At 49.3% G+C, this 17769-nt stretch overlaps 1 protein-coding gene across 1 annotated transcript in view; it reads right to left on the reverse strand.

Moving 5' to 3' along the window:
* ITGB3 (integrin subunit beta 3) overlaps positions 1-17769 on the reverse strand; it is a 52018-nt gene that overhangs the window by 9375 nt on the left and 24874 nt on the right. The window contains exons 4-13 of the mRNA XM_082678885.1: positions 17427-17679; positions 16068-16230; positions 15268-15429; positions 13344-13439; positions 12624-12713; positions 11767-11906; positions 9890-10314; positions 4321-4543; positions 3300-3400; positions 912-1031 (exon numbers count right to left, since the gene is read on the reverse strand). Coding sequence (XP_082535011.1) covers positions 912-1031; positions 3300-3400; positions 4321-4543; positions 9890-10314; positions 11767-11906; positions 12624-12713; positions 13344-13439; positions 15268-15429; positions 16068-16230; positions 17427-17679 — 1773 coding nt within the window. The remainder of the gene's footprint in view (positions 1-911; positions 1032-3299; positions 3401-4320; positions 4544-9889; positions 10315-11766; positions 11907-12623; positions 12714-13343; positions 13440-15267; positions 15430-16067; positions 16231-17426; positions 17680-17769) is intronic.

Below are 17769 nucleotides of genomic sequence, written 5' to 3' on the forward strand. Positions count from 1 at the left end.
GCGACCGACTGATTTACCCTCTGCCTTCAGAAATTGTCCCTTCACTCCTGAAAGTTCTTGTCCACCCCTCCCATCCCCAACGCCCGCCACACTGTAGCCTTTATCCCTCTGCGTGTCATTACCGATTTACATGCCTCTCTCCCCCATGGTCTGTGAGTACCACATCTGCCTCATTTACTGTTATAACCCCAGCACCTAGCCCACTGCCTGATATATAATAAGTACTCAAGAATACTGTCAAATGATTCATTACTTAGTCCGTTGTTTAAGGGAAAGAAAGGAGATGAAGGAAATAAGGGGAAGCAAGCAAATCTACCATGCTGGATGGTGACAAATCTGTGGTGGGTCTGTGTGTGACGGGATGAGCTCCCCTGCTTCCAGAGGGTCTTGAGAACACGAGGTAAGTTTTCAGCGTTCAAGGCAGCCTCGGGCCGGTGCCTCAAGCACCTAACCACATCCTGTGGTGAAGCTGGCAAGGACAGCTTGCCCTCAAACCTCAGGCCTTCCTCTGAAGCAGCAAGCAGGTTGCTCTTGGCAACAATTTAACTTTTAGAAGAGCAGATGCCTTGTGCTGGAAAGTGCTAGCATTGAAATTCCTTACTTCTTAACATTATCAACCTCGAAAAACGCCATGCTATATATACTCTGTTCCTTGATGAGCTCCGTACCTCCCTTCTTCCTCTCCTGACCCACCTTCTTATTTTTCTATCTCCTAAATTAGCAAGTAAGTTCTTGCTAATATTTGTGTTTATATACCCCCACACCCAGATAACAGGCCCTGACTTATCACTTGTAAGGTCAGGTTTAACCTGGCTGCCTCTGTTTAAGAGGAGTGATGGGTGGAAATAACTGCCTAATATTGGTCTCCCTCTCCCTGCGGGGCAGGGTTGGGACCCTCAGGGTTCACTCACCGGGCTCTTCTACCACATACAGGATGGACTTTCCACTGGAGTCTTCATAGTACTGGAATCTGACGACACAGTCCTCCTCATTCTTGTAGGTACAATTCACAGCATCCTTTCCAGTGTCCTCTGGGGGAGGGGGAAAGATGGGAGGATGAAAAACAAGGCAATTCCAGAAAGAGGGAGCCATCCCCAAAGCCAGTCATGGGACGTCTGGGAAAGCAGGTGACAGGATGTCACGTATGCCTGACGTTAGGCAAGATGCCTAGATTCGAGAGGGCTGTGGTGCCTGGCAATTGCCTCTGGATGACCCTCGCTGACGTACTTTGTCCCTCACAGGCCCTTTTTGGTTCTTATTCTTTCCTCTGGAAGGGACATGACATAAAAGCATTACATAATCTGATTCAAAACCTGGCTCTATCACCTACCGGCTATGTGATCTTGGCTAAGTTACTTGACCTCATCGAATCTCTCCCTTCTTCTAATCGAAGAAAAGATACCCTCACTCACAGGGATGGTTGAGAATCAAACAGCATGAAGTCAACTACCCAACACACAGTGGGCGTGCCCTTCCCCCTCATTCCTTTCTCTACTTGCTCAACGATTCTCAATAGTTTGTTTACTCAGCCCTTATATTTCTTCTATTGCTGCTTCCAATCCAGTGTTCCTCTCCAGAGACATCTCCTCTTCTCTGACTCCCATCATGTTTTGTTGGCTTCATCCCTTCTAATTCTAAAACCTGTTATTCTGACTGTGAAACTATGGGCTACCCTCCACCAGCTGCACTATGCCCCTACAAGATTAAGCAAAGGTGCCAAGGTCACACAGCAAATAAGTGATGGAGTAGGGGTAGGACATGAGTCTCAAAGCACATCCTATGGACTTTAACTCAATATGCCTTCAGTAAACCAGTAGTATTACAGGACAGTGGAAAGAGTAAGGATTTCAGGATTTAGTTCTGATCTTAACTCACCACTCATTTGCTTGGACAAGTTACTTAACTTTCTTGAGATTCAATTCCTTATCCTCAAAATGAAGATAACAATAGTACTAAGTTCTACTTTACTAGGTTGTTGGGAGAAGAATAAGATAATGTGCATGAAAAGATACTTTTATAATTTGTATGAGTTATAAAATTCCATAAAAAGAAGCATTTATTTTTATGGTTATCATGGTGGGGGGCTGGGGTACTTATCGACTAACTTGGAATACCCATCTGGTCTAGATGATAAAAATATCTCTGGGCTTCCCTGGTGGCGCAGTGGTTGAGAGTCCGCCTGCCGATGCAGGGGACGCGGGTTCGTGCCCCGGTCCGGGAAGATCCCACATGCCGTGGAGTGGCTAGGCCCGTGAGCCATGGCCACTGAGCCTGCGCGTCCGGAGCCTGTGCTCCGCAACGGGAGAGGCCACAACAGTGAGAGGCCCGCGTACCAAAAAAAAATTCTGTTCCATCTAAGCTAATCATAGGAAGCCTGGTCTCCTCCAGAGGAAAAACTGTCGCTTAACTCAATCCCCAAATCACTACCCTCACTCCAGCCCCACTTTTGATATTAGCCAAAGGGTCCAGGGATCTAAGTCTTTCCCATAACACCCCACCCAGAAGCTGGCTGGCTAGCTGTGTCTTACTGTGGCTCTCACTGAAAATGTGTTTCCTGCCTTCATGGGAGATCACCATCTCCAGAGAGATTGCCATCTCCTGGCACCACCCAATGCCTAGCTGGCCCAGATAACCACGTCAAGTATGTGACAGCAGCAAAGATCATCTCCTTTTAAGTCAAGATGAAATACAAACCAGAATAACAGCAGGCAAGAGTTTTGCTCTCCATCATGTTTCTATCTGCCTTACTCCAGGAGGGGCTCTGGAGAGCCAAAAGGGCTTCAGGCTAATGATTTTGGCTACAAATCCGTAAGGGCGAAGGTTTCCCTCTAAACCAGCAAAGCTGTATGCCTGGGCATTGCTTAACACTCTTAGTTAGATAAACTTAGTAAATGATTACTAGCCTACTAAGCTAAGATTATCATGGGTAACCACTTCCTCACTCTGTGCCTCAGTTTCTTCATCTGTAAAATGGGGTACATTATCTTCCTTTCCTTGGGGTGGTAAAGTTAGGGTTGCCTGATTTAGACATACTTCAAAGGGTATTTGCAGGATTTTGCTGAGCCCGTAGGCTCTGGGAAGCAGAAGGGGAAGGGACTGCTGAACAGATAAGTAAAGATGCAGGAGGACTCTCAAGAAAGCCAGCTTTTAAGTGCCTACTGTACATCAGGCCTGCACAACATGCCTTTGAGGTAGGAATTACTCTTCCGTTTTACAGATGAGACTTGGATAGGTTATGGGATTAAATCGGAGAAATTTAGAACGTGGGTGTGTGCAACTGTGTGACATGCGGAACTTACTAAGCTCCTTCACAGGCTCAATCTCATCACGACAGTAACGGCTGCAGGTATTCTCCTCGAATAGGCCTCCTCGGTTAAATTTCTTACACTCCACACACTCCCTAAAGGAGAGAGGACATAGGCATGAAGGCAGGGAAAGAACAAACCTCAATGTGTTTCAGTCTGGCTCTGCCTGCCATACACCAGGAAAACTGTTCCACCCCAGAAAACAAACACAAACATCTGTAAGACAATCCTGGGGTCCCAGATAGTCACGTCTGGAGTTCGGGGTGGGAGTGCCCTCCTCACCTATAGGTAAGGCCAGGTAGGCAGAGGCCCCCGGTAACTTCATTAAACTTCTTTATGTCCCATCCAAGACTGTGACAGGAGGGCAAACCCTACGCCACTTCTGGGAGCCTTAAAGTCAGAAATGGTCTCATAATTTGGGGGCCCGGTGCAAAATGAAAATGTCAGGTTCCTCATTCAAAACTTAGTAGGAATTTCAAAACAGTGACAGCAGAACATTAAACGAAGTGTAGAGCCCTTCCAAGCACGGGGTTCTGTACAAATGTGCGGGCTGCACGCCCATGAATCCAGCTCTGCTAAAGTAGTAAGAGAAACAGCAGCGCCACAGGCCTGGGCCAGCAGGGACTTCCTCTGACGCCCAGATGAGGGACATTTGCAGCGGTGAACTCCTCCTGTTTCACATAGTGTCCTCCGTAACCCCAGCCCCACATCCCGCACAGAATCAGAACACGAGCACTGGAACACTCCCCAGGAGTCACCTGGTTTAGCCTTCCTCCCAACTCAGGGATTCAGGATCCAGCCTAACAGAGAGGCTTCTCCAACAGCAGTCCAGCTGGTCCTACTCTGTCCCCTTCACGCTTGGCTCTACCTCCAGTTTTTCCCCAAGTTTTCAATGGAAAGAGGAATGCTAGTCATTTGCTGTAACAGACTCCTCTCCCTAAAGCTTTGGTGAGTAAGAGAGAACCTGCACAGTCTGGGGGACCCCCAGACACTCAACTCTCTCCAACTCACTCACTTCTTAAAGGTGCAGGCATCAGGGCAGGTGGGACACTTCTCACAGGTGTCCCCGTAGGAGCCCGGCTGGATGCAGACGCAGCTGCCGCATTCACACTTGCCCCGCCCGCTGCACAGCAGCCCATTGCTGGACATGCAGGTGTCCGTGCGTGTCGTACAGTTGCAGTAGTAGCCGGTCCAGTCGGAGTCACACAGGCAGTCCCCACAGCTGCACTGGCCATGGCCTGAAAACACACAGCCCAAAGAGGCAGACCAGCCAGTGAGGCCCCACCCCAGGACAGCATCCTGGCTTTACCCCTCCTCACACTGCCACACTTCCACCCCCACACTGAGCCGTTAATCATCTTCTACACTGTCCTCATAGCCTCATGCTTCTCTGCATGCTGTTCCCTCTGCCTAGATGCCCTTTCATCCTGTGACCACTACCAAACTCCTACTCACCCTTTAAAGCCCAACCCAAATCTTCCTTTCCCTCTGTAACTTTTCCTGACCTCCCCAGGCCAAAGCAACTGTCTGCCTATGTGCTCTCCCAGCACTTATAAATACCTCTATTTCAACCCTGATGTTCAACCCATTTGCTTGCTTATCTGTTTCTCTTTCTGGATTGTGAGCTCCCTGATGGGGGAGCACATATCATATTCATTTTTCCAACAATAGTGATTAGCATAACATCTGGTACAGAGTAGGCATGCCATTAATGTTTATTTATCCATCCATTCAACAAATATTTACTGAGCTCATACCACAACCTGCGCACTGGAGACTCAGCAGTGAACAAGACAGGCAAGGTCCCTACTATCATGGAGCTTACATCCTAGTTAAATTCCTGGAAATTCACACAAACCTCCACCAATATGTGCCCTGGGTTGTATTATCTTAGTATGGCAAAGAGCCGTCAGCCCTAGTAGGAAAGACCTATTCAGTTTCCTACTTGAGTATAGGAGCGGGACAGAGAGACTAGGGTGGGGGGTTGGGCGGCTTAAATGTAGGCATTAACCCTCAACACTATATTCCCCTAATATTCACCTACCAGTGACTACTGGTAGACTTGGCTCCTAAACCCTACAGAAAGGTGACTCGTTCTGCAGGATTCTGAATCAGGAGGAAGTGGGTGAACAATAGAAATCTGATTGTTAATCAGAGGAAAGGCAGGGAGCAAGGGGGAAGTAACCTGAATTGGTCTGAAAACCATGCCACTGTGTGAGCAGATGGGCCCCAAGATGGTGGAGGAGAGGGTGGTACACAGCCAAGCTCAGATAGCAACTAGCTGGCAGCCCTGTCCCCGGTGACCCCGGTGGGTCTGATAAATGTCCATTGGCCACTATGGGTCCCCCTGGATGGGTATCACCCACTACAGGATGAGTGATACCAGCATAATCCTCTAGGAACCACACCGGCATTCAAGACTCAGACACACCTTCACTGTGTGTGTGTCTGCTTCCCAAGAAGGAAGGGAAATACAACCTCACCTGCCCCAGCTGCCAGGGACATCTAGAGAGTAGAGCCACCGGGCTGGCAGAAGGGTGGAGAAAGAAGAAGACTGCATTGTGAGGTTGGGTTCCCTGGCAGTATAGCTTGTGGTGAGGATTCTTGTTCCAGTGACTTACTGGGGAAGCAGAAGGGAAGGAGGGACGCAGGACAGGGCAGGAGGCAAAGGCCGGCAGGAATGCGGTCTCATCCGGAGACTCCCCGCAGCCTGATCCCACGGTGGGCTCAGGAACGTGAACGGTACCACGATAACCTTGAGGCAAAGGGATTGGCTTTGTGTAACCCCACTGTCCATCAGTCATCAGCCAAGCTCTGAGAGCAATCCAGGCCCTGTCAGCTGAATACAATTCTCCAGAGGAGGGGCAGCTGTGAGGTACTATCAGTAGCCCTACCAGCAGCTGGGGGATGGGTGGGCCAGCCAGCAGAGAGGGACCCCACAGTGTCCACTACACCCAGCTTCTGGCCACACCTCCCAGAAAAGACATCACAGAGGCCTGGCAGCACTCAGAGGCCTCCGTCTCCTCTGAAACGCTTGTCCCATAGTGTTTCCTTTGTGAGGCTAAACAAAGCGATCTTTGAGAAGACTTGGGCAGGCCAGCCAGGGAGTGAGGTTGGGAGTGGAAGTGGCAGGCCAGTGCCACTAGGCTGACTCCAAGGCCCCGGCAGGGTCAACCCTTAAAAGGAAGCCACAGTATGGTAATGTCACAGGACTGGCACCCCTCCAGCAAAACGGGTTCACAGGAAAGTCAGGGGAGGAGGGTGGGAAATGAAGAGAAAGTGTAAGAAAGAAGAGGGAGGTAGGGAAGAAGGCAGCGGGGAGCGGGGGGGGGGGGTGTTGGGGTGGGTGGGTGGGGTGGGGTGGGGGGGAGGGAGGAGGAAAGGGAGGGGCCGGTGTTCCAGGTCAGAAGGAATGAAGTCACTCTCTCTATATAGCTTGACCTTCTGGGCTGATGCCTCACTCCACCGCCCTCCTTTATGAGCCAGCCCTTCCTCTGACTTCCCACCTCCTCCATGAAGCCGCCCAGGCCTCCCCTGTCCACAGTGAGTCTCTCTCCGGAGGACTCCTATAACACCCACTTCCAGGATCAGGGAGGTTCTGCCTCTTGCTGTGAATTCTCCTTAGGTAAGTTAATGGAGAGCAAAACTGTCTTTTTCATGCCTCTTTATCCCACAACACTACGGCACACAGCACAGAACCTGGCTCACGTGGGTGCCTGATCAATCTATGTTCATGGATGTGGCAGGTGGAAGAGTCCCTTGACGACAAGGACGCACGCCCTGACGTTTGAGGGGTGCTGAAACTGTGCGAGCACGAAGACCACGCCTCCGGTGGGGAGGAGAGGACAGGGACGTCCAGGGGTTGAAACAATGGCCAAGGCATAGTGCTCCTGCCTCATGAGCCCCTGCTTGAGCAAAGAACAGACCAGGGCTTCCCTGGTGGCGCAGTGGTTGAGAGTCCGCCTGCCGATGCAGGGGACACGGGTTCGTGCCCCGGTCCGGGAGGATCCCACATGCCGCGGAGCGGCTGGGCCCGTGAGCCATGGCCGCTGGGCCTGCGCATCCAGAGCCTGTGCTCCGCAACGGGAGAGGCCACAACAGTGAGAGGCCCGCGTACCGCAAAAAAAAAAGAAAAAAAGAAAAAAAAAACAGACCAGGCCAGCAGCTCTGGGCAGGGACAATGGTGAGCTGGGCTATAAGCCTGGCCAGGTCAGGAATCATGCATGAGCCCCGTTCACCCATATGGACCGAGGGCCTGGCACAGAGCAGGTGCTCAGGGAGCATGTGTTCCTGACTGTTTGTCAACGGAGAACATGATCATGGCACCACAGGGTCCAGATCTGAGGCCAGCGGGCACCCAACACCCTGGCAGGAAGGGAGAGGGAGGCCTCTGAGAAGCTGCAGCGGCTGTCCGGGGTTCCCTCGTGTAATTGGCAGGAGCACACTGAGGACGGGCTGTTCTTGCACTGCTGGGAGCCAGGAACCAGCGCTGCTGACCCCGGCAGCTTTGTTTTGTGGCTTCAGTGTGGCCGGCAGCCAAAGGAAACACACTCTGGCCGGGGTCCCTCCCACATGCCTCAATCAGACCAGGAACAATCAGGCCACAGAGGAGCAGAGGACCTCCCTCCATCCCTGGTGCCCCCGTAGGCTATGCGTGGGCCTCTCCTAGGGTAACGCTCTTCCCCTCAACCCCAAACTTCTCCTCATGGGTCTCCCATGTCAAACTTAACCATTCCCTTTGGAAACTAGAATATGATGTAAATCCTATTAAATATTAGAAGGAACTGAAATTTCTGCCTCACACCCTAATTCAGATTGATCTGTGTGTATGTGTGTGTGTGTCTGTGCGTATCTGATCTCTCTTTCCCATAATCTCTCTGATACCATTTTTCTCCAATCTCTCTCTCGAATTTTGCTGGCATGAGTAAAGGAAACAACTGTATAGCACAGGGAGCTCTACCTAATGCACTGTGGTAACCTAAGTGGGAAGGAGTCCGAAAGGGAGGGGATCTCTGTATGTGTACGGCCGATTCATTCTGTTGTGCAGTGGAGGCTAACACTATACGGTAAAGCCACCACACTCCAATACAAATTAATTTAAAAAAATGAGTAAAGGAAACAATGTTGCAGATAACACATAGGAGCCGCTTTTGTATTACTTGGGCTTTAGCACGACACACATTTCCATTCCTCATCAGGCTTTCTGAAAGGCTGACGTTAAAGTGAACATCTGGGTAAATTAGCTCAGCCGGTTAGAACCCCCATGCAAGTGAAGCCAATCTGGGTCATGGATTTGATCACCCCAGAAGCCGATTATAATCTCTCTTTGATTGGCCACACAAGACACCCACAAAGCAGTCCCAACCAATTTGCACATATCTCCAATCTCTCTCTCACAAGAGGGATTAAGCCACAGTCCACTACACCCCAGCAGAAATGTATCCCCAGTGCCCAGGAACAACTCAGACTGCCTAACTGCCTCTGGGAGTGTTGTCACTGTGTCTGCAGATAAAGACTACATTAACATTGGCTGGACTTCTTCTAGCTGGCGAAGTACCCCAGGAGTGGGCTTTGGGGCAAGGTGACACCAGCTTCAGATTACCAGTGGGCCTCAAGATTTTACTGAATTTTGTAATGAGAAGGACAAAACGCAGTACCCTGCAGGTAGAAGGACTCAAAGTCATAACCCCCAATCTGCAGGCTGGGACTCTCTATGGCAGTGCTATCCAATAAACATCTGTGCTGTTCAAAAGGGCAGCCGCTAGCCACAGGTGGCTCCTGAGTGACAGAGAAATGAAACTTTTTCTTTTTTATGGAATTTGATTTAGATTTAAATGTACTTAAACTTTACTCTTGATTAATTTAAATTTAAGTAACCACCATATTGGACAACAGCGATCTAGAGTACAAAAAGTAATAGTATATCAATAGTGATAACAAAATAGTACCAACATTTAATAAGAGCTCACTATTTTCCAGTCATTGTCTAAGGATACTGGCACATTAAATGCGCTCCAATATCTTGCATATACACTACCATTTTCCACGTCTTTTGTGATGAAAAAATAAATGCATGTAAAATAATTGTTTGAAAATAAATAAATGTTACTAACTTCATTACATATTCTGACATCATGTAGTTTCCAAACCTAGATATACTAAAAATTTAATTACCATCAGTCAGTGATTTTTTTTAAACTTAAAAAGGGGTTGGTCCATATCCTCGAAAAGATTAGGAACCAGTGACAAAATACTAGCAGAAGGGCAGATGAAGGAAAAGAAAAAAAACTATCTTCACTTTCAAGTTTCCCCACGTCTTCCCACCCTCTTCTAGGGGAGAAGCCCCAGGAAGCAGATGCTCATTTCTCTTCCTTGTGCCCCTCGAGCAAGGGCAGAGGGAGCTGAGAGGATTAAAGAGAAACTCATTTCTGTTTCCTGCCATTGGAGTGGCACACCATCTACTCGCTCTGCCCCCGGGCCTTCCTGTGCCCACCTCAAGCCCTGGCCTGCATCCATTTCCAGAGGCTGCAGACGTGTGAGTGTGTGGGGGTACCAGGACGGGAGGGGTGTGCAGTTCTACTCACCTGAGCACATCTCCCCCTTGTAGCGGACACAGGAGAAGTCATCACACTCGCAGTACTTGCCCGTGATCTTGCCAAAGTCACTGCTATGGCAGACGCACTGGCCACAGAGACACTCGCCCCGCTGGCTGCAGATGGGCTGGCCCTCCCGGGGGCTACACTCGTCCTGCTGGGAGGGACGGTAGTCCTCTTCTGAGCACTCACACTGGGACCCCAGCCAGCCAGGCCCGCAGCGGCACACCCCACACTCAAAGGTCCCGTTGCCGTTGTTGCAGTGGTGGCTCTGAGGCTCAGCCTGGGCCTGGCAGGCACAGTCACAGTCGAAGGTGACCTGGACGGTGAGGCTGTCTTTGAAGCCCACAGGCTTGATGGTGAAGGACTTCTCCTTCTCCTGGGGGCAGCCACGCACCTTGGCCTCAATGCTGAAGCTCACCTGGATGGAAAGTAAGATCGCATTCAGACACAGGTGGACCCTGTTGACACTCCAGCCCCGGAGGGAAAGAAGCTGTTCCCTGCCCTGCCCGGGAATACCCAAACTGGGCGTCCTGTCCCCCAGCAAGCTGGAGTTCCTCAGCCTTCCCACCACCACGGTCTGCAAAGCCAAAGGAAGAGCCTGGGGATAGTTGTGCAGTTGGGACATATCTGGCTGGGTGTAGACATGGTTTACAATCACAAGATAGCTTTTTTCTAAAATTCCGTATGTGAAAATAAACCAGCTCAAGTAGAAAAGAACCTTTGATCTTACAAACGCTCTGCCGTGGCCAAATAAGCTAGCGGGACTGATTACGTAATATCATCAGGATATACAAAGCACTATTTCACACCACACAGTGGCCAACCACAGGCTCAGAGTCTACTGTGCAATTTCCACAAAACATTTCATCACTTATGCAATCAAACATGTTTCAGGCCAATATTTTTTACATAGGGTGTGTGCACATGTGCCTAGAAGATAGAGAGATGGATGGATGGAAACAGATATATAGACAGAGATGATGTAGATATAGATGATATAGCTATAGATATCCCCTCTTTTTTTCCACCCCTTTCACCAACCCCTCTCCCCTAACGCAGAAGCAGAGAAGAACCAGCCACTAAGGAAGGAAAACTATAGACGGACTGGAGAGGCAAAATGAACATTTGCATTCTGACGTTCCAGGAGGGTGGGTATTTTGTGTGTGTATGTGTTTATTTTTTTTTCCTTTTAATTTTTATTGGGGTATAATTGATTTAAAATGTTGCGTTAATTTCGAGGGTGGCTATTTTTTTTTTTTTTTTTTTGCGGTACGTGGGCCTTTCACTGTTGTGGCCTCTCCCGTTGCGGAGCACAGGCTCCGGACGCGCAGGCTCAGCAGCCATAGCTCACGGCCCAGCCGCTCCGTGGCATGTGGGACCTTCCCGGACCAGGGCACGAACCCATGTCCCCTGCATCGGCAGGCGGACTCTCAACCACTGCGCCACCAGGGAAGCCCAAGGGTGGCTATTTTTGCCTATTCTGTTTGCTGCCGAATCTTCAGCAGCTGGAACAATGCCTGGCACAAAGTCGGTGGTCAATAAATATTTATAGATGACACTGCTGTTTTACCTTGTGAAGCAAAGAAAGGCATTACCTTAGGGGAGGCTGGAGACCAGTTAGGGGCTGTGCATAAACAGAGGTAACCTAAACGCAAGTTTTTAAAAATCCTGATGGTGAAGTTACTTAACGGATAGAGAAGGTTTAGGCAACAGAAGCCTCAGAGGAAAAGGCTGGCAGCTCCATTACATCTAACTTGTAAGGACGTTCAGAAAGAAGGTACAGGGAAGGAAGGGGCGGGTGCCCACAGACGCTCTGGGGCACAGGCTAAGGTCAGAGCTGCAGCCTCAGCCCCTGCCCAGCCCACCTCACCGTGTCTCCAATCTTGAGTCCGACACAAGACTTAAGGCCTGGGATGACCTCGTTGTTGAGACAGGTGGCGTTGAAGGATAAGGACAGCTCCTCAGGGAGGTCACGCACTTCCAGCTCTACTTTAGAGCGGATTTTCTGAGCAGAAAAGGGCAAGAGAAGATAAGAAAATGGGCTGAGAGGAAATGAGTAGGAGCCAATTACATCCCAAGCAAAACCTCCCAGATGGTCCTGGACTCACCTGCAGTGCCAGATGCTGAGGTCCACCTGCAAGCTGCCAGAGCATCCCTAGGAGCCTGTTTCCTGCTAGATTTCCAGCCCAAGACCTGCTTTCTCGCTTTCTCCACTTGCTTCTAGGTGAGTCTGGGTAAAATCTAAACTAGCTACGCCCTCCTGCAGGACTCACGGACGTGTGAGAAGGGAGTGCTAATACTGGTCACCTTGGCTAGTAGCACTTTCTACCTGATCTTTCATCAACCTCACATTCCCCATGGTTCAGCTCCCTCTCTGCTCTATTGTTGGAGCCCAGATCTCCATCACTCTGTACCCGCCCCCCTCAATTTCAGGGCCCTGCTCGTCCTCATCACCATCCCCATCCTCTCTCTTCCACCTTCTCTAAGCTCTTCCCCCATTGTTCCTAAGCCTCCTAGGCGTTCCTTTCTGAGCCGTTTCTATCTCGGAAGGCTGCAGTCCTCCCAGTGCTGGCTATCACTTCCTGGCCTCTGGAAGAAGAAGAGGAAGGCGGTGAAAGCTGCATGGTGGACTTGCAGCCAGGACTCCCAAATCTGAGCCCTCCTGGGTAATGCCAAGTGAAGTGGACTCTTAGCAGGCCCATTCCCAGTGTAAGACACTTACCCCGTAAGCATCAACAATGAGCTGGAGGACATTGCTGGAATCAGTAGACAGGACCCCCACTGTGGTCCCTGGGATGAGCTCACTATAGTTCTAGAAAGGAAGACAGAGATGTCCGGGGATGACTGATGAAGCTGGTGGTCTCCAAAAGCCCTCCCCAAATCAGACTGAGGGTCTTGAAATGAAACTTGAGGGAAGGATGGGATTTTTTTTTTTTTTTTTTGCGGTACGCGGGCCTCTCACCGCTGCGGCCTCTCCTGCTGCGGAGCACAGGCCCCGGATGCGCAGGCCCAGCGGCCATGGCTCACGGGCCCAGCCGCTCCGCGGCATGTGGGATCCTCCCGGACCGGGGCATGAACCCGCGTCCCCTGCATCGGCAGGCGGGCTCTCAACCACTGCGCCACCAGGGAAGCCCAGGATGGGATATTTTACTTGTCACTGCCAGGAATATATCTAGCAGTTTTTCAGCACTGAGCAAAATTATAGAGAACCTCTCACACCCCTCTCCCCACTGAATTACTCCCCTCCACCACTGCAAACATCAACACACCTATCCTACTAGGTTCAAAGTTAGAGGAGAGAGGCCGTCGAGAGGAATCATTAGCTCCTGGGTCTTTCCTAGTTAGGGATCATGGCCAAAGCTGGTGTGGGCTGGTTCCCTGAGACAAGTCCACCCATCACAGGCCCCACTCCCACTCCAGGAAGCCCCAAAGGCATAGTCACCTGGTAGAGATTGACTACATTTTCAGTCACTGCAAAGATCAAATTGATGTTTTTCTGGGACAGCTTCTCGGTCATCAGCCCCAGAGAGGGATAATCCTATGAAAAGAGAGGATGTGATGGTTAGTTAAGAAGTCTATTCACATACATCCATGAATTCTAAGCCTTAGGACTTGGGTGGTTTGGGCCATGGCCCTGACAGTGGTGGGATTTAAACCTTTTCACCCCATGACAACGTGAGGCAAACACAAACCCAGTTGTGAACTCTAAGGATAGATAAAGAGGTACAGGCTGGTAGTGCCAAAACTAAGCACCTCTGTCTTCCTACTCAAATTCAATGCATTCGTACCAAGGAGCAGCTTCCACGGGTCAGGTACTGCCAGACCTCGTTGTTTTGAAGCTTCCTCTCATTTTGCAGCTACTGAAAAATGCCTTGGGTTGTTGCTTGCAATCCTTCACCATGTGGTCTCAACCTTCCTTTCCAATCATTCACCTCTCTCCCCCTTCTACTTACCACCGAGCTGGCCCACTGTCTTTCTCCCACCTCGAGTGGCCTTCTTTTTGGTAATGCTCCTCCTTCCTTAGGACCCAGCCCAGGTCCCACCTTCTCCAGGAGGCCTTCCCTGATCATCCCAGTTCATGACGAGCTTTCCTCTTTTGAATACCTAAAATCCTCATCAACTATTCTATCCAGTTAGCTGTAATCATGCATCTTCTGTTATTGGTACCACACCTCCTCAACTAAACCAAAATCTCCCTGAGGGTGAGACCTTATATAGTCTTGTTATCTTGGCCCCTGGTAAGGCCCTGCATAGACTAGGTGTCAATCGTTACAGACTCGCCCATTGCCTGGTAGTGCTCAACCTGTATATGGCTGACACCAAAGAATTCAAGCCAAAATGGGGGTGCTGGTAAATTATGAACATGTCCCTGGAATCCTAGACCTTTCAGGGAGCTCATGAGATCATGCAACTCAGGTTCCTTTTCACAGCTGTACCTTTAAGCCCCCTAGATGAGGCAGTTGCTACACTGTCTTTAAGAAATGAAGAGTTCACACCTCTAGATACTCAGAGTGGCAGCATTCTGCAGGGCTCTACGTTCTCTTTATGGCTTACTGCAATCCCTCCTGTTTCAATGTAAACTCCTCTCCTCTTATTTAACCTTCTATGGTTAGATGAAAACAACTTATACAGAAAACAACTTATAAGAAGTCTTCTCATACAGAGCAGTGATTACCAGAGGGGAAGGGGCTGTGGGGAGGGAGAAATAGGTAAAGGGGATCAACTGTATGGTGACAGATGGAAACTAAATTTTTGGTGGTGAGCACGCTGTAGCGTACACCAAAGTAGAAATATAATGTTGTACCCGTGAGACTTATATAATGTTATACACCAATGTTACCTCAATAAAAAATAAATTAAAAAAAAGTCTTCTCATGGATCAGCTAAAGCATCCTTTAGCCTTCTTTTATTCCAGCTAAAGGACTCTGAGCCCTTTAACGTTTCCTCACAGGACTGGCTTTCTATGCTTTTGAGGATCTTTGTCTCTTTTTCCTCTGTCTTCTTCCAATAACCACAAGTGAGCATGATATTCCAAGAGGGGCTAATCCATGCACAGTCGACAGGATGGCCTGCTTTCCAGCTGGACCTGCAGAAGTCCTCTGGGTCCACTCCGGATGCCATGACGATGCTGCTGGTGCTGGAGGCAGTGGTAACACCGACCACAGCCAGGACCATCTCTAATGGCTGTACAGGTGGTACCCTGGATGAGGGCATCCAGTAGGTGGAGAGGTGAGGGCGGGCTGAAAAGAGCCCTGAGCCTTGCCCAGAGGAAGGGCTGCCATTTTCATATTCACACAAAGACTGTCTGGGTTAGGGCAGTCCTGGCCATAGTGAATAGGAACCATAGGTGGTACCGAGAATCTCACCATGGTAGTGGAGGCAGCATAATGGTTGTCACTGCCCACATGACACTGCCCATCGTTGGGCTGGACGATGCCTGCCAGCCTTCCATCCAGCGCTATATGGGTCTTGGCATCAGTGGTAAACACCAGCAAGTGGGAGGCATCATTCCTCCAGCCAATCTTCTCCTGTTAAAAAAAAAAAAGGCAAAAGAGAGACAGCAACTTTAGCCGTGTCACTGGTACAAAACAAAGACCCAAGAAGCTCCCCATCTGAAGGGCTAGACAAGTTGTCTTGGAGAAGGGCCTCAGTCCTAGTCCTTGGAACATAAGCTGGAGTTTTCCAACTCAGGGGTTTCTGTTCTCTTAAGAAAACAGTCTCAGGGCTCATTACTTCAAGCAGCTGAAAGACACCTACTTCAACTCCAAAGAGAACTTCTTCAATGATAATCACATGGCCCATCTAGAAACCCATCTGCATCTGCAGAGCTGGGTTGGGCTAGAAGAAATCCCATCTGGACATCTGCCCACTTTGCTGAGGTTAGGTGAAACCAGCCTTGACTCTGATACACTTCCAGAAAAGATCCTCTCCCCAGAAAACATCTGGGACCACTGAGGTTCCCAAAAGCATCAGCTCTGGCCAGGGAGCGGATACAAGCAGAGGCTGCTGATCGGGAGCAACCTGTTGCTCAAATTGTACAAATTGTACAAAGCTCTGCCTAGTTCCTATCTCGTAGTTCACATAGAAATCCCCACAGTTGAGCCACTTCCCGCCCCGTTTTGATCTGCACCACCCACACCTGGCACTCCATGCCCTCCAAACCTACATCACAGACGGTAGCCTGCATGATGGCATCAAAGCCACCCTCTGGGGCATCTCGGTTTCGTGACACACTCTGCTTCTTCACCTCCTCATTGAAACGGGTCACCTGGTCAGTTAGCGTCAGCACGTGTTTGTAGCCAAACATGGGCAAACAGGTGGTCTTCATACTGGGGAGGGAAGGAATGATTTAAGCAGACATCTGATGGAAAAGGCTGCATGGGGAGTGGGAGGGAAAAGCGGGGGACAGATATAGACAGTGGAATGCCCAGGCGAGTTCTATACAACTACCATTACCCAGACAGGTTAGACTCCAAACCCTTCAAATTACGTAGGCATCACATTGACCTAATCTCCAGCTAGATCAGAGGATAAGGGAGTGAACTGTGGAACCAGACTACCTGGGTTCAAATCCCAGCTCCTTGACTTACTAGTCATGGAACCCTAGGCAAGCTTCTCTATACCTAACCTATAAAGAAATGGGGACATGATAACACATATCTCATAAGAGTTGTGAGGCTTAAATGAGTTAATAGATGTAAAGCTTTTAGATCAGAGTGAGGCTCTAGTTGTTGTTGCTATCACTTTATATTTAACACTTCTCTAAAGTAACATTAACACAACAACAAAGCAAAAGTTCATCAATAACTTAATGTCCCTGAACTATCAATAAATTGATAGATCTGTGCCGAACAGGAGCATTTCTGTCCCCAGTCCAATGGTTTGTTTAACTGATGGCTGACACAATTTCTGGGGAACCTTACAATCCAGACAGAAGGTTAAAAAGGCACATCATATAACTCTCGAATCTAAAAAGTAAATTCATACCTCGTCAGGCTTGGTAACCATCACTTTAAATTATAACCCATGGACTTGCATAGTCTCCAACAAATAAATAAGCCATTCAGTTGTAAGTCCAACTCTCAACAGAGGGACACATCAACTTATGCTCTTAGAAGGTTCAACAAATATCATTTCCACTCTTTCCTATGCCTCTAGGACTTAATTTCTTGCATTTTAACCCTGCAGGACTCACATCCTGGATAACGAGGACAATAGCAATGGAATCGATCATTCTGAAATCATAACTCCTCTATCTACTTATACTATTTATTCGTGGCCTAGACCAAGAAGCTGATGGATTTCCTTTCTAGGTCTCCAAACAGTCTTGGACTCTATTAATACAACATTCCAGATCAATGGGTTGGCCCACTTGCCGGACAGGGAGACCATGGTAGAGAGGAGATATGATTTGGCCAGAAGGCAGCCAACAAAGCTACCCTAGACTAGAAAGAGGAAGCAGGACTTGGATTTGTCTGGGGCAACGGGGAGAGATGCTGCCCTGGCTTCTAGAAGAGAGACTTACTCATAGCAGGGGTTTCTGAGGGCCTCTGGTGGGGAGATGTACATGTATGGTGAAACGGGCTTGTCCACAAAGGCCCCGAAGCCAATCCGCAGGTTACTGGTGAGCTTACGCATCTGGGAGGCCAGCTTGGTGCCCAGGTTCTGGATGCTCCACAGATCATCCTTCATGGAATAAGACAGGTCCATTAAGTAGTAGATGTCCACAGGGTAATCCTCCACCTGCCGAACTTGGACGGAGAAATTCTTCGAATCATCTGCAAGGCAGAAGGACGTTAATTCTTCTCCTCTTCTCCCTCTAAGACTTAAGTAGATTTGGACACAGCTGGGATGAAGTCACTTTTTTT

The sequence above is a fragment of the Grampus griseus genome (genome assembly GCF_964374135.1).
Source record: "Grampus griseus genome assembly, chromosome: 20".
Taxonomy (NCBI): Eukaryota; Metazoa; Chordata; class Mammalia; order Artiodactyla; family Delphinidae; genus Grampus; species Grampus griseus.